At 42.0% G+C, this 26,698-nt stretch overlaps 1 protein-coding gene and 1 pseudogene across 1 annotated transcript; both read left to right on the forward strand.

Annotated features, from left to right (window-relative positions):
* The first annotated feature begins 558 nt into the window (after positions 1-558).
* Drp2 (dystrophin related protein 2) lies at positions 559-25,760 on the forward strand. The gene is made up of 22 exons (XM_026410486.2): positions 559-675; positions 1,971-2,134; positions 3,820-3,976; positions 5,394-5,514; positions 7,333-7,601; positions 7,978-8,124; positions 8,824-8,902; positions 10,545-10,605; positions 10,904-10,965; positions 12,840-12,914; positions 13,820-14,021; positions 14,242-14,327; positions 15,875-16,032; positions 16,372-16,538; positions 18,444-18,555; positions 19,783-19,919; positions 20,230-20,295; positions 20,543-20,608; positions 21,445-21,588; positions 23,193-23,430; positions 24,783-24,903; positions 25,200-25,760. Exons 2-22 carry the CDS (start codon positions 2,088-2,090, stop codon positions 25,322-25,324), a joined length of 2,640 nt encoding a protein of 879 aa, XP_026266271.1. The 5' UTR covers positions 559-675; positions 1,971-2,087; the 3' UTR covers positions 25,325-25,760.
* LOC113197973 (U2 spliceosomal RNA) lies at positions 23,831-23,969 on the forward strand (annotated as a pseudogene).
* Positions 25,761-26,698: the final 938 nt, after the last annotated feature.

Raw genomic sequence — 26,698 nt, forward strand, 5'->3', positions numbered from 1 at the left:
TGAGAATTAAATTAAAAGGCTGTCCCTGCTTCCTGTTGCTACCATCCCATGGATCTGTCTACAGGTGTGCCTCATATATTCCTTACTGCCTCTGAGGAAGCTTAGTTAGTTACTGAGTTGAGGAGAAGGCTTGTCTCCCAAACTTATCATCCTGCCAGGCCTTGGGGAAATTACTTACCAGAGGTTTGTCACCAAAGAGGTCTGATCCTTTCCCTCAGAGGATGGCATGAACCTGGAGGTGGAGTGAGCCCTTTGTGTCTTCCATGGAAAGGGAAAATAAATCAACAGAAGCTACTCTCTGTATGCCCCTCCTAAGCACCATGGAATGCCCAGTCCCACTCCTGCCATCCTTGCCAGCCTGGGAGGGCCATCCTGGCCCTGGTGTGGCGGGCCCAGTTGGGAGCAAGCCGGAATTCTGCAGGAACAAAGCTCTGATTCAACAGCCAGGCCCTGACATAGCCGCCCCCTCCAGATTCCTGGGGGGTCAATAAACAAACAGGGTAACAGCCCCCGCCTCCTGGCCTGGCTCAGTTCTTCCTGCCTCCCTGAGTAGGATTGCTCAGAGCTCATCAGGACTCTGCCTGCCTGTGGCTCACTAGACACTGGATCTGGATTCCTGCTGAGAGATAATCATGGAGCTGCCTGATCTGGCCATGGACTCCCCAGGCAGCACAGGTAGGGTCAGGTCAGGAACCACAGGGTGGCTGAGTTCTGAGCGTGGTCCCCAGAGCTTGGCAGCTCCCTCACTTAGCTTTCATAGTGTGGTTGAGAGCTGTGGTTTTAAAGAGATGATTGATTTCCTAGATTGCCTGGAGAATCTTGTGTGAGGACAAAGTATGGTTTAAAGGCAAGGGAGATTACAGGAGTCTCAGCCACTAGCGGAGCCAGTTTCTTTCCACAGGAAAGCAGCAAAATAGACAGGCAGGCCTGAGGGTCTCTGGCTGGGGAAGAGCAGCTCAAGTTGAGATTTCCTATTCTAATTCCCTTTCCCTTGCCCTATCCTGATCCTTGGCTGGGCAGGCTTGGGACTGTGCTATGGGTAGCTACTTTCTTAAAGGCTATATAGCATAACTACCCTTCCCCCAACCCCCACAATAACCTAATAGGATCCTACTAGTACATGGCAGAGCAAGTAATGGACTATGAGCCAAAGTTCCCAAGGCAAGAGCTTGGTAAGTTCCATGGCTTGTCCTCTTGGCTGCTGACTTTGGGTCAAAGTCCTTTGGAGATCAGGATTCAGATTGCTGCTTAAGTCCTCTCTTAGTTCATGCTCATCTTCTTAACCATCTCTTTAGGATGATTTCCAACCTTCCTGACTGGTGGGATGTACAGGTGGGAAAGTGAAGAGACCACATAAAGGCCTAAGTCCATTTGGGAAGTAGAATATATACTACTGACAGCTCTAGTTGTTCTGCTCCCTCTCTGAATCTTTTTTTTTTTTTTTGTGGTGCTAGGGATTGAACCCAAGGCCTTGTGCATGCAAGGCAAACACTCTACCAACTGAGCTATATCCCCAGTGCCCCCTCTCTGAATCTTTATGGGCCAGCCTCTCAGCTTTATTTTCTAGAAGATTAGTTAAACTGTGGGACCCTGAAATATGAGCCTATGGCTCAATTTGAATGCTATGGTTGTCAGCATTTGGGCAATTCCAACCAGCTTCTTACTTAATGCAAAAGTTCTTTCAGAATCCCATCTGGACAGTGGTCCTAGCAGAACTTACAATAAGAGTAGTAATAATAGTAGTCAGCATTTCTATGGACTGACCTGTAACAAGAGAAAGCCTTGCAATGAATAGGGGTCACAGACTCTTTTTGTATCTCACCCTCTGAACACACCCATAGAAAATAGGATTTCTGAACCCTGGGACCAGCTCTTCTCTCTTGTTGTTTACTCTTGTTCCACCCTTGGCTAGACATAGATGAAGGCATGGCACACTCCAGGGATCAAAGGATGTCTGTGTTTCTGTCCAGGTTAGAGCTGCTGTCACCTCCCCTGCACCTTCTCAGGATGGTGCCAGGGTTCCCTGCCTAAGTCCAAAGCTGTTGAACGGGTCTATTGGTGCCGTTGACCCCCTGGAACCATCAGCCATGAATCTGTGTTGGAATGAAATAAAAAAGAAGTCTCACAACCTCCGGTAAGGCCTGGCCCCTAGAAACAGGTACCCATAAAGAATTGGCTGTGACAGCATTGGGCTTCTTTAGCTGTTGTACTTTGTCATTCTCCTCTCAAGCCTGTGTCCCCTCCTTTTCTCAGCTTTACTATCCACTTTTTTAATGCCCTCTATTCCTACCCATTAGTTTTTAGCCAAGATAAGAGAAACTCAGCAAGAGCCTGAAGATAATTTCTCCCCCTCCTTCTCTGGCACTGGGGAAAGAACCCTAAATTCTTTAGGACATTTAAATTTGAGCCTCAATTTTAAGTAGTTGTGTCACCTTGGATAAGTTGTTTGAGTTCTCAGAATGTTAGCTTCTACTTGTTTTGTTTTGTTTTGTTTTAAGGGGGAAAATCAGTGAAGGAATAATACCTATCCTTACTACCTCAGTGTTGTCATGAGAATTCAAATAGAATGTGAAATGTTTTCTAAACTTAAACACGCTGATACGTAAATGAAGAAAATTATTCCCCCTTCCTCCACTTCCTCTCATAGCTGTCCTCTATCTCTGTGGGTCTCATGTTTGTTTCCCATTTTTTAATGCCCTCTATTCCTACCCATTAGTTTTCAGCCCAGCTAAGGGAAACCCAGTAAGAGCCTGAAGACAATTTTTAGATGTTATTCTCTTCCCCCTACCTCTCTATGTGTGCCTGACATTTTTCCTCTCCACCCCATCATCAAAGCCCAAACTCCTGGCTTCTGGTGGGCTCTGGTGAGGGTGAGGCAATGTGGAGAAGTTGAAAGAATGCCAGCCCTGGAGTCAGATAACCTGGGTTCAAATCATAGCACTACCAGTGACTCTTAACTGTGTGACTTTGGGAAAACTACTTAACCTCCCTGGGCAATAGTGATGCCTATCCCATAAGGTTGTTGTGAGAATTAGTTGAATCAATGATTTAGGTAAAGGGCTTAGCCCAGGTTAGGGAAGCAATGCATGAAGATAGTTGTTATTGCCAACTAAGGGAAATGGGCTCAGTGGCTATACTCAACCATGACTAGCCTCTAACTTCCTACCACTGGGACCTCAGCTCATGTTTCATTTGCTGGGTAAGGGGAGGTAGAGATGATCATATGGTACACATTTGTTCTTCCATATCTTATACCTTAAGCCAATACTCCTTATCATCCTTTGGGTCCCTCAGGCTGATTATATTTGTATGCATCCTTGCACATATGTGTGGCCCTGATCAATCATCTACCTTGCCCTTTCCATTTCCCACATCCTCTCGTGCTTAGAAGGCAGGCTTAGAACAGCCTCTATGGATGAACAGTTTTATGTGATTTAGATTTTTCCAGGGGGAGAAGGGAACAGCTGTCATCCCTAATGTCCCTGCTCAGTTTTCTTCCCTTCCCAGCCTGATGATGAGCATTCAACTGAAGTAACTGACATTCAAAAAAATGACATTTAAGCTATTTGAATTTGGGTTATCTGACCACCTGTGGTGTGACCCATTGGTTTTGGTATTGTGATCCATTTGGAGGGGCCTCAGGAGCTTCTGTGGATGGGTAGGAAGGAGGGATTTGGGCGTCCTTTCACTCCAGCTAGAGCAGCTACTCTTAAATATGTTTTATATATTAAAATTCCACATAAGTGTTTGTTTGAGAAAAATATGTTTTGTTACTTAAAAAGAAGATTGAACAACACTGGTCTTACCCATTGTGTGCAGTGCTCGCCTAGAGGCCTTCACAGACCACAGTGGAAAGCTTCAGCTCCCTCTACAAGAAATTATTGACTGGCTCAGCCAAAAGGATGAGGAGTTATCAGCTCAGCTGCCCCTACAAGGGGATGTGGCCCTGGTGCAACAGGAGAAGGAGACACATGCGGTAAGTTAGAATCCTGGAGGCCATATTGTATAGCCTCTCATCATGGGAGGAGTCCCTTCCATAATACACTGATAGACAGGCACCCAGCTCTGCTTAGACACCCAAATCAACAGGAGGCTGTATGCAGACCTACTAGTCTGTGCATAGTATTTCACAGACTAAGTTTTTCTGTCCTATTTAGAATCCTGCCTTTATTTTTAACAGGATCATGGAGAAATGAACATAATATGATATCAGGTGAAAATGCATAGGATACAAAACCACATTCGGATGAATCTCAATTGTATGAAAATGTATATAGATATGTATGCATATATATATGTATATATATCTCGACATTGGAAGGAACTATATAAAATATTATCAATGGTTAACTCTAGGTGATGGAATTGGAATTCATTTTAATTTTATTGATTATAATTTTCTAAAATTTTAAATATTTTTGTGACATATATTGCCTCTAATATAATCAGAAAATAACAATATCTCTTAAAAATGAAACAGAATGGGTTGGGGATGTGGCTCAAGCGTTAGTGCGCTCGCCTGGCATGCGTGCAGCCCGGGTTCGATCCTCAGCACCACATACAAAACAAAGATGTTTTGTCCGCCAATAACTAAAAAATAAATATTTAAAAATTCTCTCTCTCTCTCTCTCTCTCTCTCTCTCTCTCTCTCCTCTCTCCCTCTCTCCCTCTCTCCCTCTCTCCCTCTCTCCCTCTCTCCCTCTCTCCCTCTCTCTTTAAAAAAATGAAACAGAATGGAATATAATATAACAGGAAAATAAGCTATAACTACATGGTATAACATAGATGAAATTTACAAACAGTATCTTAAGTGAAAAGCAACCAAATATAAAAATAAAACATATTGTATTATTCCACTTATATTTGAAAGTAAGCAAAAAACTAATTGGTGATTAATCAGGATCATGGTTACCTTTTAGGGGAAAGGATGAGATAGTGACTAGAAGGGGCCACCAGGGTGTCCTTTGGGATGCTGGTGGAGTTCTATTTCCTGATCTCAGTACTAGTTGCACAGATGGAATCACTCTATGGAAATTTATCAATCTATGCACTTCTGATATATGTACTCTGTGTTTCACAAAAATTACAAAATGAATATAATTTCTGCCCATCCTGTTTTTATTCCTGTTAGTCTCTCTCTTAAAAGGGACTTTCTCAGTCTTCCAGTAAAACAAGATCCCCACATTTCTTTTTATCCTGTGACACAGCCAGACTCATCTCATACTAAATAGACCTTCATGCGTTAGAATTATTCTTCTGCCTACTCAAAGACATTTGGTAATGCCAAGAAATCAAGTTGTACTGATAAGAAGAAAGATTATTAATTGTAGAATGTAATTTAAAGTGATTGAAAGACTTTCCTTTCCTGTTGACCACATTGCTAAACTTCACAGGCCTTTATGGAAGAAGTCAAATCTCGGGGCCCCTATATTTACTCCGTGCTGGAGTCAGCTCAGGCCTTCCTGTCCCAGCACCCATTTGAAGAATTAGAGGAGCCTCATTCTGAGAGCAAAGGTAAGTGGTCTTCTGTTCTGTCCCCTTCTTTTTGAACTATATACCACTAAACAAACACCTTTCTGCTTTCCCCAAACTCATTTTCTCATAGAAGGGAGGCTAGTTTTCTCCCATGAGTTGGAAAGAAGCAGGATTCATATTGTAAGAAAAAGCTGAAAGAGGACAGGACCTGGAACAGGGATCACCAGCATATGGGCCAAAGCTGTATGTGGCTCTCTGGAATATCACATGAAGCCTTTTAATGAGACATGAAAATATTTTAAAACATTCAAATCAATCAAACTAACAGTGAGTAAAAGTAGCAGTAGGTCCTTTCAAAACGTACTGTTTTCTAGCAACTCTGCAGGCTGAGGCAGGAGCATTGCAAATTCAAGGCTATCCTTGGCAACTTAGCAAGACCTTATCTCAAAATTAAAAAGTAAAAAGGGCTGGGGTATAGCTCAGTGATGGTAAAGTGCCAGTGGGTTCAATCTCCAGCATAAAAACAAGTCAACAAACATACTACTTTACTCCAACATTAGAGGGACATGTAGCAATACTCTAATCAACCAGCAACTAAAAACCTTTTTAAAATCTTAAAAATTAGGCAATGACCTTTGAGAGAAAAATTGAGTGTAGCTCTTTGAGAACAACCTTGATGGCTTCCAGCCCCTCTTTTGATGGAGAGGGATACTCTCAGTGGTTTACAAGGAAGCAGGGTAGGATCCATGGTGACTAGGTCTAATCGCCAAGGGATGATGGCCCAGCAAGCCCTCTTCTCCAAAAAGAATCCTCAACCCTCTGAGATAGGCTGTAAATATCTTGGAGAGGAGCCTTCACTAATTGAGCCCTTTGTCAGTTCCATTCCCTTTCTGTTTATTTCTAGCCTCACAGTAGGAGGGCTAGTACTTAATTTGTTGCCCAATGGGTCACAGATAAGACATGAGCAAAAGAAAGCAAGACGATTTGAATTAGCCTGGGGTTTTAGGGCTCTGAATCTTCTTCCAAAGAGAAGTCTAAAGGAGGAAGAAGAGATCTACAAACTATGAGCCTAGGAAGAAAACCTGGGCACTTTATACCAACATTATCCGTGCTGGAATTTTATAAAATGCCTTCCTCCTTTAGATATAAGTGGATAGCAGTCACTAATACAAAAACCATCCCAGGGTCATATGGATAGGACTGACATATTTTACTACTTACCTTGCCCATTTTAAAAATATTTTTTTAGTTGTAGATGGACACAATATCTTTCTTTATTTATTTATTTATTTATTTATTTATTTTTATGTGGTGCTAAGGATCAAACCCAGTGCCTTACACGTGCAAGTCAAACGCTAAACCACTGAGTTACAACCCCAGCCCCACCTTGCCCATTTTTTAAAATATGAAGAAAACTTGATGATATAGTAAGCAGGAGAAACCAAAGTGGTAGTAGATACATGAACCAACATGTGGTAAAATTGTATAGAACTAAAGTGGGAATTCTGAACAAAATTGGTAGATTGTATCAATGTCAAAATTCTGGTTGTAATATTGTACTATAGTTATATAAGATGTTACCATTTGGGCAAAGGGGGCGTGAGATCTTTGTACTATTTCTTACAACTACCTGAGAATGTATAATAATCTCAAAATAAAGTTTAATTTGAAAAAGAAACTTGAATGTGCAAAAGGAACTCAACCATGTAAAATATGTATTTGTGTGAGTATGAATATATATGCAAACATGTACACAAGCATGCACCTGTACACACACATTATACAAAAGGATGTCTGTCTTTTCTTGGGCTGCTCTGGCCTATTTAGCCTGATCTGGCTTCCTGTCTACACTTGCAGATACCTCCCCCAGACAACGGATCCAGAATCTTAGCCGCTTTGTATGGAAGCAGGCGACAGTAGCCAGTGAACTATGGGAGAAACTGACAGCCCGCTGTGTGGACCAGCACCGTCATATTGAGCGCACTCTAGAGCAGCTGTTGGAGATCCAAGGGGCAATGGAGGAATTAAGCACTACTCTGACACAAGCTGAGGGAGTCCGAGGCACTTGGGAACCTATTGGAGATCTCTTCATTGATTCACTACCAGAGCACATCCAGGCTATTAAGGTATGCAGGACCTCTCCCCTGATTATAGTCACATCTGAGGCCTGATGCTTTCCTGATTCCCGATAATGTTCCTCCTGCTGAGACTCCATCATTGTCTTGGAACACAAATGAACCTCTTCTGGTTTATGTGCTAGATTTGGGACTGGCTTGGCTGTAGTTCCCTCTATATTTCTACTGTTTTTCTCTGATTTTCTATGATGAATAGAAGATGAGTATGAGAACAGTGGCAACACACACTTATTCTTGTTGCCCTAATAGGAAAGCTCCTAAGTTGTGTTTTTGAAAGAAAACCTGGGTAAAGAGGAAAGAGTTGAGGTCAATGACTAATGAGTTCTTTCCCACTCTCTGCTGTGTTACTTTGGTCCTGGTTTTCCAGCTATTCAAAGAAGAATTTTCCCCCATGAAAGATGGAGTGAAGTTGGTGAATGATCTGGCACACCAACTTGCCATTTCTGATGTGCACTTGTCAATGGACAATTCCCGGGCCCTGGAACAGATCAACATCCGGTGGAAACAGCTACAGGTAGAAAAACAGCCTGGAATGAGCTGTGCAGAAGCACCTCAGTATAATTTGGAAGGAGCTGTGCAGAAGCACCTTAGTGTAATTAGGCTTGGGGAAAACTTCTTCAGGCACAAAGGAAATGAAAGTGTATTGAAATGAAACCTACATGGAAAAAGAGTACTAGAAAATGTGTGATCTGGGAATAGGCTTCTTACCTCTGAGCTACAGGGAATGATTGAACTGAAGAAATGAGAGGGACCTGTTTAGATTTGAGCACTCAGGGTAGACAGGGACAAGAATGACTGTGACCTGGAGTTAGGGTGGTTCTTCTCTGCTTTGGAGAATGTGGGAAGGCTAGGAGTTGGGTGATGATTGGAGGGGCTGGAACCAGAGAAAAGCCAGCCTATAAAGGAGTTCATGAAGATTTTTGTTGGGCCAGGCACGGTGGTACATGCCTGTAATCCCAGTGGCTCTGGAGGCTGAGGCAGGAGGATCATGAGTTCAAAGCCAGCCTCAGTAAAAGTGAAGTGCTAAGCAACTCAGTGAGACCCTGTCTCTAAATAAAAGACAAAATAGGGCTAAGGATGTGGCACAGTGGTTGAGTGCCCCTGAGTTCAATCGCCGGTACCAAAAAAAGAAAAAGATATCTGTTGGAACCTGGGGATCCCAAACTAAATAACTAGAATAGATCCATTGCTTTTCTACCTGTTCTTTCCATAGGTGTCAGTTGGTGAGAGGCTTAAGCAGCTCCAGGATGCCCATCGGGACTTTGGACCTGGGTCACAGCACTTCCTCTCTTGTATGTGAGCCAAATTGAACTTCACTTAGCAGAACCTCAACCACCTTCCAAGAGAACCTACATTTTTCTATGGGGGCCTCATGAAGCCTAGGATAACTTGGCATCCATGAAGCAATAGGGATAAAGCAGAGTGATAGTTAAAAGAACAGGTTCTCCAACCAGAGAGACCTAGGTCGGAGTCATTGTTCCTCAATTTAGTAGCTGTATAAGTTTGAAAAATCTTTCTGAACCTCAAATTTCCTATCTGTAAAAAGAGGAAAATATTATCTAGCTCATCAGGCTATGGGAATAAAATGATTTTATTGTTAAACAATGTTATTGTGGACCAGATAATTTTTTAGATACTGGAGGACAGTTTACATTCTAGTGAAGAAAGGCATATTACAAACCAGTAAGTAAAATATGTATAAGGTCAATTCATAACAAGTGCTATGGAAAAAAAATAAAGCTAGGAATGCATGGTTAGGGAGTACTTAAGGGAAAAGATATTACAGAAGCCTCACTGAGAGGGTAACAATCGAAAAGATGCCTAAAGGAACCAAAAGAATGAACCATGGGGTAGCTGAGGAAAGATACTAGGCAGAAATTTGAGATTCTTAAAGCAGAGGTGTACAGAGGAACAGCAAGGAGGCCCATGTGGAATAGAGCAAAAGGAAGAAGAGTGGGGAGGCCAGAGCACAGAGGGCCTTGTAGGTGAAAATAAGAACTTAGGATTATTCCAAATAGAATGGAGGTATACTGGCAGGGTTTGAGATGAGTGATGATGTGATCGGACTTATGTTGGAATATAGTGTTAAGATTAGATTGTTGGGAGGCAAGAATGGGATCAAGGAAAACTGTGAGGAAGCACATTGCAGTAATCTATCCCAGACCAGGTGGGTAGCAGTGGATATACAGAAAGGAAGATTAGATATGCATACAAAGTATGAGCACATCTAACCTGGCACATAGTAGGAGAACCATAATCATTAACCATGATCAGGTTTGTTACTGTTATAATCAGTGACATGCATCTACACCCACAGAGGATTCTTGTACTCAGGGAAACTGTCATGAATAGGTCAGTCAGACTTGCTGAGTCTCTCCTAGGAGATCTGGTAGATAAAGACACAGGGATGATAGAGGCATGAGTTTCCAGAGTTCCTCATAAGAGGTGGGTAGGGTAGGGGGAAGAAGGAGAGAAATGGGCAGTACTGTTTCCCTCTGTCCCATAGGATAAGAAACTTGGCCTCTTGTGGAAGGGCTTTAAATCCCATGAGGAAAGTAGGATCCACTTCATATCCACAGGATCAATCCAGCTGCCTGCAGCTAAATGAGTAGAAATGGCAGTCTGTTCAGGGAGAAGAATGTCAGGATAGGCAACATCATGTATTCCTGTTTGTGTCCTAGCCACATTTCTGATGTATTAGGGCATCAATGACAACTTTTTCCCCTTTCCCAATATCAGGGAGAGCAATGTATTCTTTAGAAGTGTTTGCCCACCCTCATGGGTTATTAAGAACTGGCAGTGAAATTGAGACATCTCCTTTGGGGCTTGACTGCCTTTTGGGGGAGGATAGAGCAGGGAAATGGCCAGGAGACTGGGAGGCCTGAAGACCATTAGTGGCCAGTAGCCAGCTTTCTTTCTCTTTTCCTTTACCAGCCTCTGTCCAGGTTCCCTGGGAAAGAGCAATTTCACCCAATAAAGTTCCCTACTACATCAAGTGAGTGATCATCAGAATCAGAACTGGTCGGTCAACTGCCCACCCACTTCCTTGGTTGTCCTACCTATCCCCGTCATTCCTTGTTTGTGGGGATTCCTCCATCTACTCCAGTTTTTCCTCCTACTCATCTCAAGAACTCAAGATTCTACCCGAGTAAAGGTGAACCCTTGTGCTTTGGGACCTTCAGGATTCTATTGCAGCTTTTTACATCCAACCTATCACTGAGTATATCACTGTGTGTGTTGTGTGTGTGTGGGGGGGGGGTGGATGATGGCACTATTAATGCTTTTGTTTATAGCCACCAGGCTCAGACCACATGCTGGGACCATCCCAAGATGACTGAGTTATACCAAACATTAGGTAAGAATGTGGGGTACTTGTATAGGGTGGGGATCTATACAGCTCCCTTTGTCCTGCAATGTACATCAATGGATGAATGGATGGAGAAAATATTATATCTACACACAATGGAATACTGTTGAGCCTTAGAAAGAAATCCTGCCATTTGTGAAATAAGCTAGGCACAGAAAGACAAATATCACATGATTTCACTTATGTAAGGAATCTAAACTCATAGAATGAGAGAGTAGAATGATAGGTTTCAGGGCCTGGTGGAGGAAGAAATGAGATATTGGTCAAAGGCTGCAAAGTTTTAATTATATAAGATGAATAAGTCCTAGAGCTCTACAGCATAGTACCTATAATTAATAATACTGTTTTCATACTTAAAATTTTTGCTAAGAGGGTAGATATTATGTTCTTATCCCACACATACTACTACTACTACTATGACAACAACAATGACCACTACTAATAATAATAATAAGTAAGGAGGCAGGAGGAAACTTCTGGAGGTGATAGATGGGTTTGAGACATAGACGGTGGTGATGATTTCACAGTTTATACTTATCTCCAAACTCATGATGTTTCATATTCATTAAATATATATGTTTTTTGTATATCAATCATACTTGAATAAAGTTTTTTTTTTAAAAAAATAGAAGGGAACCTCAGTCAATAAGCAAGTGGAACAGAAGTGAGTGCTTTTTTCTTTCTCCAAAAGCATTCCTTTCTTTCCCCTCTGCACCTTCCTCAACTGGAGGCTGTACATTTCTGACCAACTATTCTATCATTACATTAGGGAATTATGACCGTAGATGTGAGGTCTAATCTGCTTTGAAAGACACTGACCAAGCTGCAATGAGTGTGACTTTTTTGTGCCGTATCTTTGACTAGGAAGAGAGACTCATCAATATGTTGCAAATCTTATCCATGTTGATGAGGTGAATACCGTTCATTCATTTTCACTGCTCTAGTGTGTTCCATTGTATATAGTAGTTTCTTTATCCATTCTACTGTTGATGAACATGTGGGTTTCTACTTTGGAGCTAAGAAGAACAATGCTGCTGAGGATTTCTTATATATGTCTTCTCGTACTTGTGTGCAAGCATTTCTCTAAGGCATGATTTTCAGTCTATAGATTATAACACCATTTTGGTGTGTTGTAACAAGCATTTAAAACTGAAATAGACTAAGAAATGTCAATATGTAACAAATCCTTAGTAAGTGTTGTATTTGATAGTAATTTTGTTTTTACATTATTAAAAAGTCAGATTAGACCTCACATCTATGGGCATAATTCCCTAATGTAATGATAGAATAGCTGGTCAGAAATGTACAGCTTCCAGTTGAGGAAGGTGCAGAGGGGAAAGAAAGGAATGCTTTTGGAGAAAGAACAAAGCACTCACTTCTGTTCCACCTGCTTTTTGACTGAGGTTCCCTTCTATTCTTTTTAAAAAACACTTTATTGAAGTATGATTGATATACAAAAACATATATATTTAATGAATATGTTAGGTGTTGTTTTCTGACATGTTTAAGTCATTTAAACATGCACAAAAGAGTGTTTGCATATTAGGTCATGATGTAAAATGAATTTCTTACTATGAATCTTGGTCAAAAAATGTTTATAAATACTGCTGTGGGATATATACCTGGTTATGTCGTAGGATACATGAGCATTCCATTTTTCTAGGCAATGCCTGAGTTGTTTTTCAAGATGATTATATAAATTCACACTTTTACTAGCAGTTTTCATTCATACATATTTTCGTTGACACTTGCTGTTGTCAGACTTCTATTTTTTCCCAACCTGGTGGGAATAACATGGTATCTTGTTGGGGTTTTAATTTGCATTCTCCTGATCTGAGTGAGTCTCTTTCCATTTTTTGCAGCTGATCTGAACAACATTAAGTTCTCAGCTTATCGCACTGCCATGAAGCTCCGCAGAGTCCAGAAGGCCCTGCGCCGTATGTCTCCTGTCACATTTCCCTAAGGCTTTGACCTTCATTGTCCTGTTCCTCATCTGTCTGCTATTTCCTACCTTCATCCTATCTTGGCCAGGATTGTTGTTGATTAGTTTGGTGGGAACTCTCCAAAGGCTTGCATATTTTGTCTGTAGACACATGCTCTTTCTAGGGTTCTTATACTCATTCCGAGCCCTAGACTTGTTTCCAAATTAACCCTATAGCTGTCCAATTCTTTGTCCCTTTCCCCCTGCCCAACAAGGATAATCAAGCAATTAGTTCCTGTCCAGAAGTATCCAGATCATGGTTTGCTATCTTGGGGTTATTGGATATAGCAATAACTGTTCTTTTAAGTTTCCTGGCCTAGGCACATCTGGGTAGGCTCATTCAGCCTTGGAAGTCATTAAAATGTACTCCTGATGTGTGTCATGTTTTTTTTCTTTCTTTTTTTTTTCTTTTTCTTTTTTTGATGTGTGTCATGTTTACCCAGCCATACCCAAGCCTTCCTCAATATTATCTAGGTTTTCAGAACAAGGTTCATGTATAGACCTACTTACAGTTGAAACCTATGTAAAGACAGAGAAACTTAAAACAAAATATGATCTCTTAGGCACCAATACAACATAGGAGATGAATTTATTCATGCCTCATCATCTTCTTGAAACTGGTGTCAAAGAAAATATGAGTATATAAATATGTTTGATTAATTTAGGGGATCTTTTGCTGCTCCCCCTTCTTGGGATAAGGGTCTTTAGTAAAGGAGAAGCTTATATTATCCTTGCACATGATATAAGCACACAGTCTGGAGATTGAGTCAAATGTGGGGATGCCAGTGACTTTATCTCCTAGTTCAATACTTGGTGTCCTACTTTTGGCTATATAGTTTCCCTTTCTCCTCTCTTTTCCAGTGGATCTGGTAACTCTAACTACAGCCCTGGAGATCTTCAATGAGCATGATCTACAGGCCAGTGATCATGTGATGGATGTGGTAGAGGTCATTCACTGCCTGACTGCCTTATATGAACGGCTAGAGGAGGAAAGAGGCATCCTGGTCAATGTGCCACTATGTGTAGACATGAGCCTCAACTGGCTCCTCAATGTTTTTGATAGGTAAGCAATTTCAGTCCTGTCAACTTCCAGGATAAATTCAGTGGGACATCTTCAGTGGATATGGTGGGAAGGGGTTGCTCCCATGGTGGACTTGGACCCACCTCAGTTTGGGGCATGTTTGGTCAGAGCTCTGCTGGAGTCAACTCAGTGAGGACAATGACTGCCCAGATGTTAACACTTCACATATATTCATGTTCTTAGTCTCTTCTTTTAAACCTAGTGGTCGCAGTGGAAAGATGCGGGCATTGTCCTTTAAGACTGGCATTGCATGCCTGTGTGGCACAGAAGTGAAAGAAAAGCTTCAGTGTGAGTACAACTCCAAAGTCTGGAGTGGTCTTGGGTGGAGGGAGAGGTGTTTCAGGGAGGAGTAAAGGTCTAAGATAAACAGAAGGTAGGTCTTGTGACTCAGCAGAGGGCTGCTTGACCTACTTTGTGATGGTTCTTGGTCCAGGATTGCCAAGTATGCATGGCACCCAAAGGCAAAATTAACCCTAAGGCTTGTTATTATTCCCAGTGTCATTCTGAGTGGTTTAGTTTCTTCTGATCTGATGTAAGTACTTAGTTAGAATCCATGTTGATATCATGGGGTTTCTAGGGCCCTGACTTTTAGTTCTAGTCTGAAGCTGAAGGTGTGTCACACATTCTCCTAGATATATCTCATGTCATTACATAGACAGGTTGCAATAATCAACATTCTCTAGGAGATGAACAGTATGTACTTCTGTAGTTTTTAAACTTTATGGTTTATGGTATCTTTGTTTTCCCCTCCATCCTCAAACTTGTAATTCAGCATTTTGAACTTTTCTGCAGCACAGCGGCAGCTGTTAAATCCTAATGTGTATAGAGCTCTCTGCTAAATGGGGTGAATGCTAGGTCAAATTAAATATGGTCCTTGCTTCAAGGGGTTTACAGTCTGGAGAAGGAGATAGACGTACATAGAAAGCATGTACTTTCCAAAGGGAAGGGGACTTTTCCAAGTATGTTTATGGCTCTATTATTTATTTTATCCAACATTCCTCTGAGATGAGATGATGTACAGTAATTATTTGTCCTCAATTTTCAAGTAATGAAACTGTAGCATAGAGAGGTTTATGACTTTTCCAAGATTCTGAAGCTAGTGAGCAATGGATCCAGAACTCAAACCCAGGCCTTTTGCCTTCTGCTTTTGTGTATTTTCTAGACCTTTGGCGAGGTATGAAGCAGACAGACAATAACCTCTGGAAGAGGTTTGCTAAGATTGGCCTGAGATGGAGGAGGTTCTAGAAGTGCCAATACAGTCCATACTCAAATATAAGTACTCTAGTTTATTGCACAGCACGTAGAGGTCATTTTTAGATGATGGGATGTTTTGAATTAGCACCTCTTTTTGATTTATCCATGCCATTGCTTCCTTCCATTTGTGTGGACTATTGAGATATTACTGCAGTATTAAACTACATGAATAGGATAGGGTATGGAAGCCCAACTGTGATGCATGTGTAAATGCCCCTGAGCCTGAGCTCTCATACTGCTTCTTAAGGAATCTGTTTTCTCAATGGCGTCATTGTGTCTGGCACTACTCTTACACACAGCTTGCTTTCTGTCCTTCTTTGTCTCTTTTCTTTCTACCTCTCTTCCTGATGATTTCCATTTGTGTCTGTCTTTCTTTTGCTCTCTGAACTCAGAGAATGCTCTTTTTAGAACTCCTAGGCTTCTAGAAGCTAAGGGATAAATCTCTATGTATTATGGTTTCAAAAATCATTAGCTTCATCAATATATTCTCTCCCTGTCTTCATTTTCTGATTTTTCTCCTTATATCATTCTCTGGCCATTCCTGCATTGGGGTTGGCTATTCTTCATGGTGGGCCCAGCAGACCTCTTCAGCCAAGTGGCCAATTCAGGCAGCCAGTGTGACCAGCGCCACCTCGGTGTCCTGCTTCATGAGGCCATTCAGGTGCCCCGTCAGCTGGGTGAAGTGGCAGCATTTGGGGGCAGCAATGTGGAGCCCAGTGTCCGTAGTTGCTTCCGTTTTGTGAGTATGGAACTGTGAAGGGCAGGATGGAGGGAAGCAACATGGAAGAAAGGGTGGGAGGAACTGAAGGAGGACCAAAAACTAGCTTTTAACATGAAATATTCAGATGTAAGAGAGTTTGTTGGGATGGGACAACAGAACAGAGGATATTCTAGGTCTAGGGTTCCAGTACTGTTGGGGAGTGTGCTAGCTCCATTAAGACAGGGTAACATGTGGAAACCTCTGAAGAATAGGCCAACCCAGACCCTGCTGGTTCCCCTGTTTCTTGGAGGGCTGCCACTCTTAAGGACAAGATATGTTGGGCCTCAATCATATCCATTGGACTTGTTATTTCCCCAGAGCACTGGGAAGCCAGTCATTGAAGCTTCCCAGTTCCTGGAATGGGTCAACTTGGAGCCCCAGTCCATGGTGTGGCTGGCTGTCTTGCATCGGGTCACCATTGCTGAGCAAGTAAAGCATCAGACCAAGTGCTCTATCTGTAGACAGTGCCCCATCAAAGGGTTCAGGTAGGAGAAACAATACCTGCTGGGATGATAATCATCATAAATATGTCATAGGAAATATAAATCAGATATTACAAGATAACACATTATATAATTATTGCATAGTTATAGCTAAACTATTGTGTATGATTATATATTGTTGTAATTCTTTCTATTGCAAAATGTTTAACTTTTTAAAAATTGAAAATTATGAACTATTTTAGTTTTGGCTTATTTTTTATATATGAAGTATTAAAAACCTACAAAAATGTATAGCACATACTGTAAGAATTCCTATGTACCAAATGGTGTGCCAACAAACATTTCACAATCAGCTCCCCAGAAAGTAAAAAAAAAAAAGGAAACCTGATTTGTAATATTTGCTAAATTCTGTGGTATAAATATCCCCACTCTGGCCTATGTCAGGTTACTTACAGGAGGTTCCTGAGCAGAATCAGGAAGAGATGCATAGCATTTATAGTATTTCAACCAGGCAGATGCAAGATGAATATCCCCAATCCAAAAATCTGAAATGCTCCCAAATCTATTTTAGAACATTGTGGATTTCTAGAGTAGGGATGCTTAATCAGAAAAGCATGTGTAAATATTTCAAAATCAGAAGAATTGAAATCTGAAACACTTCTAGTCTCATGCATTTCAGATAAAAAATACTTAACCAGTACAATAGTTGTAAATAATCACAAGAGCATAGATCATAATAAACTTATTAAGAAGTGATGAGATTTGAATATTTATTACCTTTGTTTTCAGTATCATTTAATTGTGAGCATTTATAATTTCATTATAAGGTAATGGCTTAGAAAACCCTTGAAATTGAACAGCCAGTTCTTGTGAGCTAATAAGGAACTCTCGCTAGCGCACTACAGTATATGCCCATAATCAAACTTAAGGAATAAAACATTATTATAATTCATCTTAAGTCTCCCTGATTACATTCTCCTCTCATTCTTCCACAAAGGTAACCATTGTCTTGAATTTGGCCTTCTTCATAAAATATTCAACTTTTTAATTCATACTACTGTCCCTAAAAATACCCCGATATTTTTCTTTTGTACCAGGGATTGAACTCAGGGGTGCTTAAGCAGTGAACCACATCCACAGCCCTTATTTATTTTTTGAGACAGGGTTTCACTAAGTTGCTTAGTGCCTTGCTTAGTTGCAACCCTCCTGCCTCAGCCTTCCAAGCCACTGGGAATATAGGTGTGTGCTACCACACCTGACAAATACCCTACTTTTTATAAGATGAGCAAATAAGAAATAGAAGTGGAATGTGACTTGCCCAAGTTCACACAGCTAGTTGATGGTAGATCTAGGACTAGATATTGATTCAGCTGATTCCTTTAAGTCTCAGCATTTCATTCTTCTATACTAGTAAATCTGGGTGTTTTAGCCAGGCTTTAGAAGTAGATCTAAAAGGCTATTCTATATTATGTAATAATAGAGTTATTATTATAAATAAACTTTGGAAATATCTTATAGCCAGCTTAACCAAGGCTAGGATAGTAAGCTGCCTTTATATTAAATGTGTAACTACTCCAAGGTAAGTGGTGGTACCTGGGATCCTGGATGCTTTGGGGCTACCCTTGTTTAGAAAGCTATTTGCTCCAATGAGATCTTTACCACTATTCCCCTCCTCACCTACTTTTTAAAAAATAAGGTGGTAAAACAATGTTCTTTCTCATACTTCATGGTAATATGGGCTTATGATATCATGAAGAGTTATAATCTTTAAAATAAGGCTCCCCATCTGTTGAGGATTCAGCCACTGCTATGTCTATGAGGTTGAGCATGTTATGACTCCATGTCCCATCCCCTTCTAACACATGTGTATATTTAGATGTCAGGGGAATGGGTGAAGTCACTGTGGCACACTGGATTATCTTTCCTACAATGTCTCCTTTCCCCAAGGTACCGGAGTCTGAAACAATTTAATGTGGATATCTGCCAGACCTGCTTCTTGACTGGCAGGGCCAGCAAAGGCAACAAGCTGCACTACCCCATCATGGAATATTATACACCGGTATGGAGGCTCTGGGCTAGGTGGGAAGGGTAGGCAGCTCTCAGGTTCTAGGCTTTGATCCATTTTTCCCAGAGTTGACTCACTCTGTTCTGCTGTCCTGTGGGGAGCATTCCCCAAAATGTCTCAGTAATTCACCAGTTTAGGGGATTCAGACCTCTATTTTTCCATTGGAGCTTTTCCCTCACTAGAGCCACAGTTGGCCCATGACACCCTCAGCCATTTAAAGAACACCCATTATTTTACTGCAGAGAAAAGGCTCAGGAAAGAAATAGAGTAAAAAAGACAGTTGCAGATGACTCATGTTACCCTGCCCACTTGAGTTTTTCCTGGCTAGCTTCCTTCATTGCTTCTACAGTAGACCACAACGTCTTTCCTTGCTACTTTGTCATTGATTCTATCTCTTCTAGTCAATACCAGAGTTTGTGCTCAAATTAATTACTCAGTTCCTCAGGAAGGAAAATGATATGTTCTTTACCTTATGCCATAAATTCCACTTGATCTTCACTGGCAACTGTGCCCTTCACAGTCATCTGAGCCCAGATTGGTTAGCATTTCTGAACTCCAGCCATAACTGCTCCTGTGATTTGTTCAAGACCCATAGCTCCCTGTGTAACTTCCTGAGACGACTCTGCTCCCCCACATATTCCAGAGCCCCAAGTATATCCCAAATTCCCTTCTCACTGCTCCTTCACCCATCCCATCTCCCCATATTTCAACCTATTTCCCTATAATCCATATTTCCAAACTGTCATCTTTTCTTCAAATTCTGTTGCACAGAGACATGTGTAACCAGGTGGGAGCAGGGACCATTCCCTTTACTTTTTATTTATTATCATTTTGAAGAAAACATTATAAAAAGTCAAATACAGAAAACTGGCTGGAGAGGATAAGCTGATAATCCTCTTGATCATTCTCTACATTCTCAGAATTTATTTGAAAAGATATTTTCAAATTAACAAAATATGCTCATTGTAAAAATATTTGAATTATACAGATAGAAGCATTTAAAATATAAAATGAAAGTATACCTGTATTTACCTGGCCTCCACTCCTCCAATATAAATTCTCAGAGACAACCAGTATTCATAGTTTGGCGTGTATCTTTCTATAACTTTAGCTAGGAGCAGGGTGTGGTAGGTATTAACAGGAGTGGAATTCCAATTACTTTTGCTCTAGGGGATTAGCAAAAGCCACTAGAATGAGTCTCTCTGTCCTGTCTCCCACCAGACAACATCCAGCGAGAACATGAGAGATTTTGCCACAACCTTAAAGAACAAATTCCGCTCAAAACATTATTTCAGCAAACACCCTCAGCGAGGTTATCTGCCTGTGCAATCAGTGCTGGAGGCAGATTGCAATGAGACGTGAGTACCAGTGATGGAGCAGGGACTGTGGGCAGTCTCACTGACCTTGTGTTTGTGCTGTGAAGGAGCTAGTCCCAGGTGGGCTAGAAGAACATTCTAGGGAGAATTCCACCAGTGACAGGGCAGTTCTGCTTGGGCCTGACCTAGACTTGGGCCTGAGATATAGGCTAGAATCCAGATTCTGTATCCTGTTCCCATCACTCTTGCCCATCTCCACAATGTAAGGGGTAGAATGGGAGGAGGCATTGAGGAAACAGGTGATGTAGCTGTCCAATCTTTGGTCCTCTGAATCTTTGTTGCTTTCTTTCAGGCCGGCTTCTTCCCCAATGTTGCCACACGCTGACACACACTCTCGCATTGAGCATTTTGCTAGCAGGTACAAGGTTTTGGTGGGGGGATTGTAGGAAGTCTAATGGGGAAGGGTTTTCAGTTGGGACAATGAGAATTGAATCAGGGCCAGGGGATATACACAGTGGGATGTGCAGCAACCAGCAAGTCCCAACACTTAGGGGTAGTTGGAGCAGCTCCCAATACCAGTGATCCTATTATGGGATTAGAGTGCTTGAGATGAAAGCAGGCCCCTACATCCTGTTTTCTCTACTGTCTCTGTTCTTTCTTCCCAGACTTGCTGAAATGGAAAGTCAAAATTGCTCCTTCTTTAATGACAGCCTATCCCCAGATGACAGCATGTGAGTTTCCACAGATGCTTGTTTTCCAGAAATAGCTCTCCTTGGGATCCTTCTGACACTATCCAGGAGGGTATAGCCTCAGGAGTGTGATGGTTAGGGTACTTGACTCCCTAAAAATGGAAGGCTGCTTCCTGGCACAGTGTTTATAAAGAGAAGCAGTCTTCCTTCCATCCACTGAATGAGCCATCTGCCCAAATCCCTTCCTGTTGTGAAATTCTGTTCTTCTATGCCCAACTTTGGGAAAGAAGAATATATGCCCTCATCTAAAGCTGCAGAAAGGAGCTATTCTCTTGTTCTCAAGATACCAAAGCCCCATCTAGTGTTACTCTAATCCTGGGAAGCATCAGGGATTTGACTAAAGGATAGCCAAAGGCATTCCCTTTTGCTATAGTCCAGGGAAGAGGTCCTACATCTCTGGGGAAGTTCCTGGTCTGCTCAGATAGCCTAGGAGCAGTCAGCTACATAGACCAATATGGTCCTAACTGAGACTTAAATCCCTCTGGGAGGTGAGGAAGCCAAGTGGGGTACAGGGAAAACAGCACAGAAAAGGAAATGATTTGCTCATTATATCTTAGGGATCTTTAAGGAGAACCTAGAAGCCCTAGAAGCCTGAAAATATTCATTCCCAGTACCCCTAACCATATCTGCTGCCACCTTTGAAAACTTCTATCCCTCCAAAGCTTCAGTATTTAGCCTTTCCCTCTCTATGTGACATAACAGTGAATATTCCAGCATGTATCACCAGGGACCTGAACAGAGTGCTTAGAACTCTTACCCTGAGTTGTTTCTCTATTTAAAGCTGGCCACCTGTTTTCCTTTCCTAATACCCAATGCAGAGATGAGGACCAGTACCTGCTGAGGCATTCCAGCCCCATCACAGACCGGGAGCTAGCCTTCGGACAGCAGGCTCCATGCAGCATGGCTACAGAAAGCAAGGGGGAGCTAGAGAAGATCCTAGCCCATTTAGAAGATGAGAACCGGTGTGTATGTGGTCATGGCACAATTTTGTGTGGGTTTCAGAAGCAGATGGCTTGGGTTTAAGACCTGACACTTCCACATTTTAGTTGTATGATCATGAAGAAGTTACTTATATTCTGTGGTGCTCCATTTCCTTGTCTAGAAAGTGACCTCCTAGGGTCATTTATGAAGACCAAGTGAGATCAGGCATATAATGGGTTAGCCCAGGGCCTGGTTTACTGTATCTGTTCAATAAACACTAGCACTTACAGTAATTATTTGAATTCTTTTAATTTAACCCCAAGTTTTCCATGTACCTACTAGATGCATATATAGAAAATACAGAAAAATACAGATAAGACTATGACATGTCCCTGCTTTCAAAGAACTTCCCATGCCAGAAGTAGAAAGAATTATTTATCACCTAGTGAAAATATTTCAGGGCATGATGACACTATGGATCACTTGAAGGCTTGAAGAGAGAAAGTAAAGATTATAGGGATGGCATTAATCTCCATAAAGTAGGGATGGTAGCAGGAGTCTTAGGAAGGTCCAAGGCACTTTGAAAGAAGTAGAATCTGTAATAACTCTTAGAGTAGCATTTGTCAAACATTAATATGCACATGAGTCACTTGGGGAGCCTGGTAAAATGTAAATTCTGATTCACAGGTTTGGGTAGGGCCTGAATTTCTATATTTCTAACCACCTTCCAAAGGGATACCCATACCACTGGTCTACAGACCACACTTGGAGTGGCAAGTCTTCGGAACCCTGCTCCTCAGAGTGTAGAATGCAGACAAGAGCCAATCTGCAAAGTGTTTGTCACCAGTCCAGAAAATACAAATACATAAAGAGTAAGCTTTTAGAAACTTTTCTAGCAATTGGACATTGCCATGACATACAAACACATCATTAGTGGACCCATCTCATTGAGGCTAGTTTGAGTGTTGCTGAACTTGTATGGCGGATTTCAAGTGGTGTGAAACATGGACTAGTCATGTGTGTTAGGATCACATATCATTCCACAATGGAGTAGGAAAAAAACCCTTGTTTCTCACTAGGAAGTTTGAGAAATACTGCATTAGAGTATCAGAGGGCAGGCCTTGGGAAATACTAGGCAGATAATGATTCTGTTCTGTTGCAAAAAAAAAAAAGTAATGTCCCCCAAAGTAAGCTGTATCTTTGGAATCTGTTTTCTTGATACCTAGCATGGCCATTCAAAGTGGGCCACACAGGAGGGCTAAGGAGAAAAGAGGCAATATGGGAGAGCTCTTGTTTATATCTTTTCCTGGAATATAAAAACAGAGAAGGTGAGTCAGTGGCCCTAATGCCTCTTTTATTTGTAGACCATATTTCTGTCTGTTTTTAAGGTCAGAATTAATCCCCAAAGCAGTACATCAAAGCCCTGAGATATTTCTTATGTTAAATGTCAGCTCCTTCTGCTCTAAAGTCTCAGAATGTCAGAGTAAATGGCATACATGCTGGAGAGGAAGTAGTTCAAACAAGAATATGACTGGGAAAGTGGGATGGGAGAGCATGGGGATTACTTTCACTGGTATATGAAGGGACATCTTGGATCTGGAAAGTACTCTCTTAGAGCCATAGATCTTGGCTTTATCTTTGGCAGGATTCTCCAAGGAGAGCTGAGGCGCTTGAAGTGGCAGCATGAGGAGGCGACTGAGGCACCCAACCTAGCTGAGGGCTCCACTGAGGCAGCACAGGACCACTGCAATGAGGAGCTTCTTGCTGAAGCCAGGATTCTCAGGCAGCACAAGAGCCGCCTGGAGACGCGCATGCAGATCCTTGAAGACCACAACAAGCAACTAGAGTCCCAGCTGCAACGCTTGAGGGAACTGCTCCTGCAGGTGAGACTACAGACAGAAGAAGAATGAAGGCAATACCTGAGCATAGGGGGAAAGTTTGGGGAGTTGGAGGTGCATCAAAGAGGAGGAAGAAAGAGCTTTTTGGCTGTGGCTATCAGGTAACTTCCTGAAGAGAATTCTTGGGCTGGCAATTGGAGAAGATGAGGGAAGGAAGGGAATGGTATGGGCACATCCTTAGCCCATTCACTTTTACCCCTCTTCCATACCACCTTTGTGTGTAATTCTCAAGGGGCAGAGGGAAGACTTTTGAGGACTCACTTCTTCACAATCCATTGTAATCTGGTACTGAAACAATGAATTTCTGCCTGGTACAATGGCACACACTGATAGTCCCAGCAACCAGGGTAGGAGAATCACAAGTTCAAGGCCAGTCTTAGAAACTATCGCTTCTCGGCCTTTTGGCTAAGATCAAGTGTAGAAACTAAGTAAGACCCTGTCTCATTTTTTTTAAAAAAAGGGCTGTGGATATTGCTCAGTGGTAGAGCACCCCTGGGTTCAATCCCCAGTAATGGAAAACCTTCAAAGTCATCCCAAAAGTTGATTTTACATGTATGGTATTTGCTAGAAAGAAGCAGGTTTGGATGGATATGTTTAGCAAAAGATGATATTTACAATAAAGGAGTCTCTTGCTAATTTTTGCTCCTTTCATTTCTGGGAGTATGGCTCTGGAGTCAGACAGCCCTAAGTTTGAGTATGACTCTGCCAGTTAGTGACTATGGGATATAAGGAAAGTTACTTAACCTCATTAAGCCCAAGTTCCATCATAGAGAGAATAATAACACCAACATCATAGAATTGTGGTCAACATAAAATGAGATAATGAATTTACAGTATTTAGCATGATGCCAGGAATATGGTACACTGTTCACAAATGTTACTTATTATTGTCATATCTACCAGGGAATAGTACTCCCTGCCCTTTTTCCAGATCCTTCAAGAGACAGTCTCTAAATGAATTCCTGGAGGTTTATAACATATGCTGTTATGTCATAAACCAAATATCAGCTGTACAACTCTACATGTCCAGAAAAAATGGGTTTTAAATAGCTTGATTATAGACAAAATGACAGCAAGATAGCTTTAGATGCATTGCCATCCTTATAAGAATTGGTAGCCTTTGATACATGTTGCTGAAGGAACAAGTTAATTGGTAATTGAATATATTAAGAAGTTTCCTAAAAGGGGAAGCCATTGTTTCTGTGCACTGCCAAAAGCTTCTAAAATTCAAAGGGACAAGGGATGATCATGCATTTCTAAGGTCTTTTATAAGCTCAGGAGTCTGTCAAAGTAAGGTTAGGAAAGCAAAACTCAAATTATGCTTTACATCTTACTAGCCACCCACAGAATCAGAAGGCAATGGCTCTGCAGATTTGTCTCTAGCTTCATCTCCACAGCAGTCAGAAAGCAGTCACCCCCCAGAGAAGGGACAAACAACTCCAGATACTGAGGCTGTAGGTGAGTTCCCTAACCCCTCTCAGCCCCTTTCTCCATGGCTTTGTTCTGCCCCAGATTTCCTGCCTGAGGTTCTGCTAAGGATAAAACTGGTTTTTCCTCATGCCTTCAATCTTAGAGTGAGGGATAATTCACTCATATGTTTCTTCTATTGAGTGCATCCTGCATAATAGTCATAGTAACAGGAAGATGTAAATGTTCTGGGTCTGCCCACTACCTAGCTGCATCCTACTTTGGCTACTTGACCTCATATAAGAGAGTTTAACATTATCTTCACAAATCTCTCTTTTCCAACTCAGATGATGTGGGGTCAAAGAGTCAAGATGTCAGCCTGTGCTTGGAGGACATCATGGAGAAGCTCCGCCATGCCTTCCCCAGTGTGCGAAGCTCTGATGTGACTGCCAGCACCCTGCTGGCCTCTTGATGGGGCCAGATCCCCATTCTATAGTCCATAATTCTTCCTGATTCTGGTCAATATCTTCCCTCAGCCTTCATCCAACCTTTCCAGTCCCCACTGGCCCCACATTCCTCAAGCAGTTATTTGGGCTCTGGGCAGCAGCAAGGCTGGTGGTATGTGAGGTATGTGTGGTGGGGGGAGGGGCCAGGTAAAGAGGAGGCCTGATTCCTCTAACTCTAGAAATATGCCCTTTAATTCTGAAGTGCAAGACCAGTCCCTTATGCTACCCTTTTGTTGCAGCACAGGCAAATGGCACTTGGCCATTCAGATGGGAAAGAGAAGCTGCTTTGCAGAGCCAAGTAGTGCCCATTGGCCCCTTTGTCTTCTCCATGGAATTATATAGAGAGAGAAGCCGAATGATCCCAGGGTACCAGCATTAGGAATCCACAGGGATTAACCCTACTCTCTGGCCCAATTCAGGGAGGCAAAAGGGTATTGCTGAACCTCCTCCCACCTCCAAAGTGTTCCTAAAGAACTCTGGGCAATATGTGTCCTATTTTTTCAGGTTTAGGACATAGCTCTAGCCCTTCAGATTCTACCTATATGTTGTTTCTTCCTTGAATAACTACAGTTCCTTATGCCACTGTCCCTAGCAGAATTTCTTCAAGGAGGAAACAGTTCATTCTGGTTCCTACTTCTACTTTACATTTGGGAATATTAAAGAAATTCTTTCAGGTTTAGATTCTTGCCTCCCCCCTCAATCCTCCTCTTTCCTGAAGGTTTCAGCATTCTAAGAGAGCCACTGAGATGCTCTGGAGACCCCACTGAAGCCACCCTTTGCTCTTTTGACTCTTTCCTTAGAGATCTGGAGGAGGAGTGGCAGCTTGCTCTCCTTGGGTGAGGAAGGGGAAGCCATCCTTTAGCCTGGTGGAGTATGACTGCCTTACACCCTTCTAGGCTATGACCCTTCTGTCTCTTAGGCTGAATCAGGTGAGGTGGCTGGTTACCCCCAGCCAATCATAAGGCGATTGTAACTAGCCATCCTTAATAGTGGTCCTTTCCTAAGAGCCACTGGCCACAAATCAGGAAGCTGGTCACTTTCCCCCTAGACAACAGTGGAGCCTTCCTGTGCATAAAACTGTTTCTTCTAACTCTGAAGGTGAACCCAATTCTCAAACTGAACTAACTCTTCCTAGACAACATATACCGTGGCCTCTTTATTCATAAACTGTTCAGGGTATATAGTGGGGGTGGGAAGAGTGGGCTTGGGAACTTTGAACAGAGTCAGAACCCACTTAGGCTGCTTTCTACCAAGAGGAAATTTTCCCCAGTCCTGCAGTCAACTTAATTTGCCTGAGTTTATATACACACATATATACTCTACATATCTACTGTACATCA

This window comes from Urocitellus parryii, chromosome X, assembly GCF_045843805.1.
Source record: "Urocitellus parryii isolate mUroPar1 chromosome X, mUroPar1.hap1, whole genome shotgun sequence".
Lineage (NCBI taxonomy): Eukaryota > Metazoa > Chordata > Mammalia > Rodentia > Sciuridae > Urocitellus > Urocitellus parryii.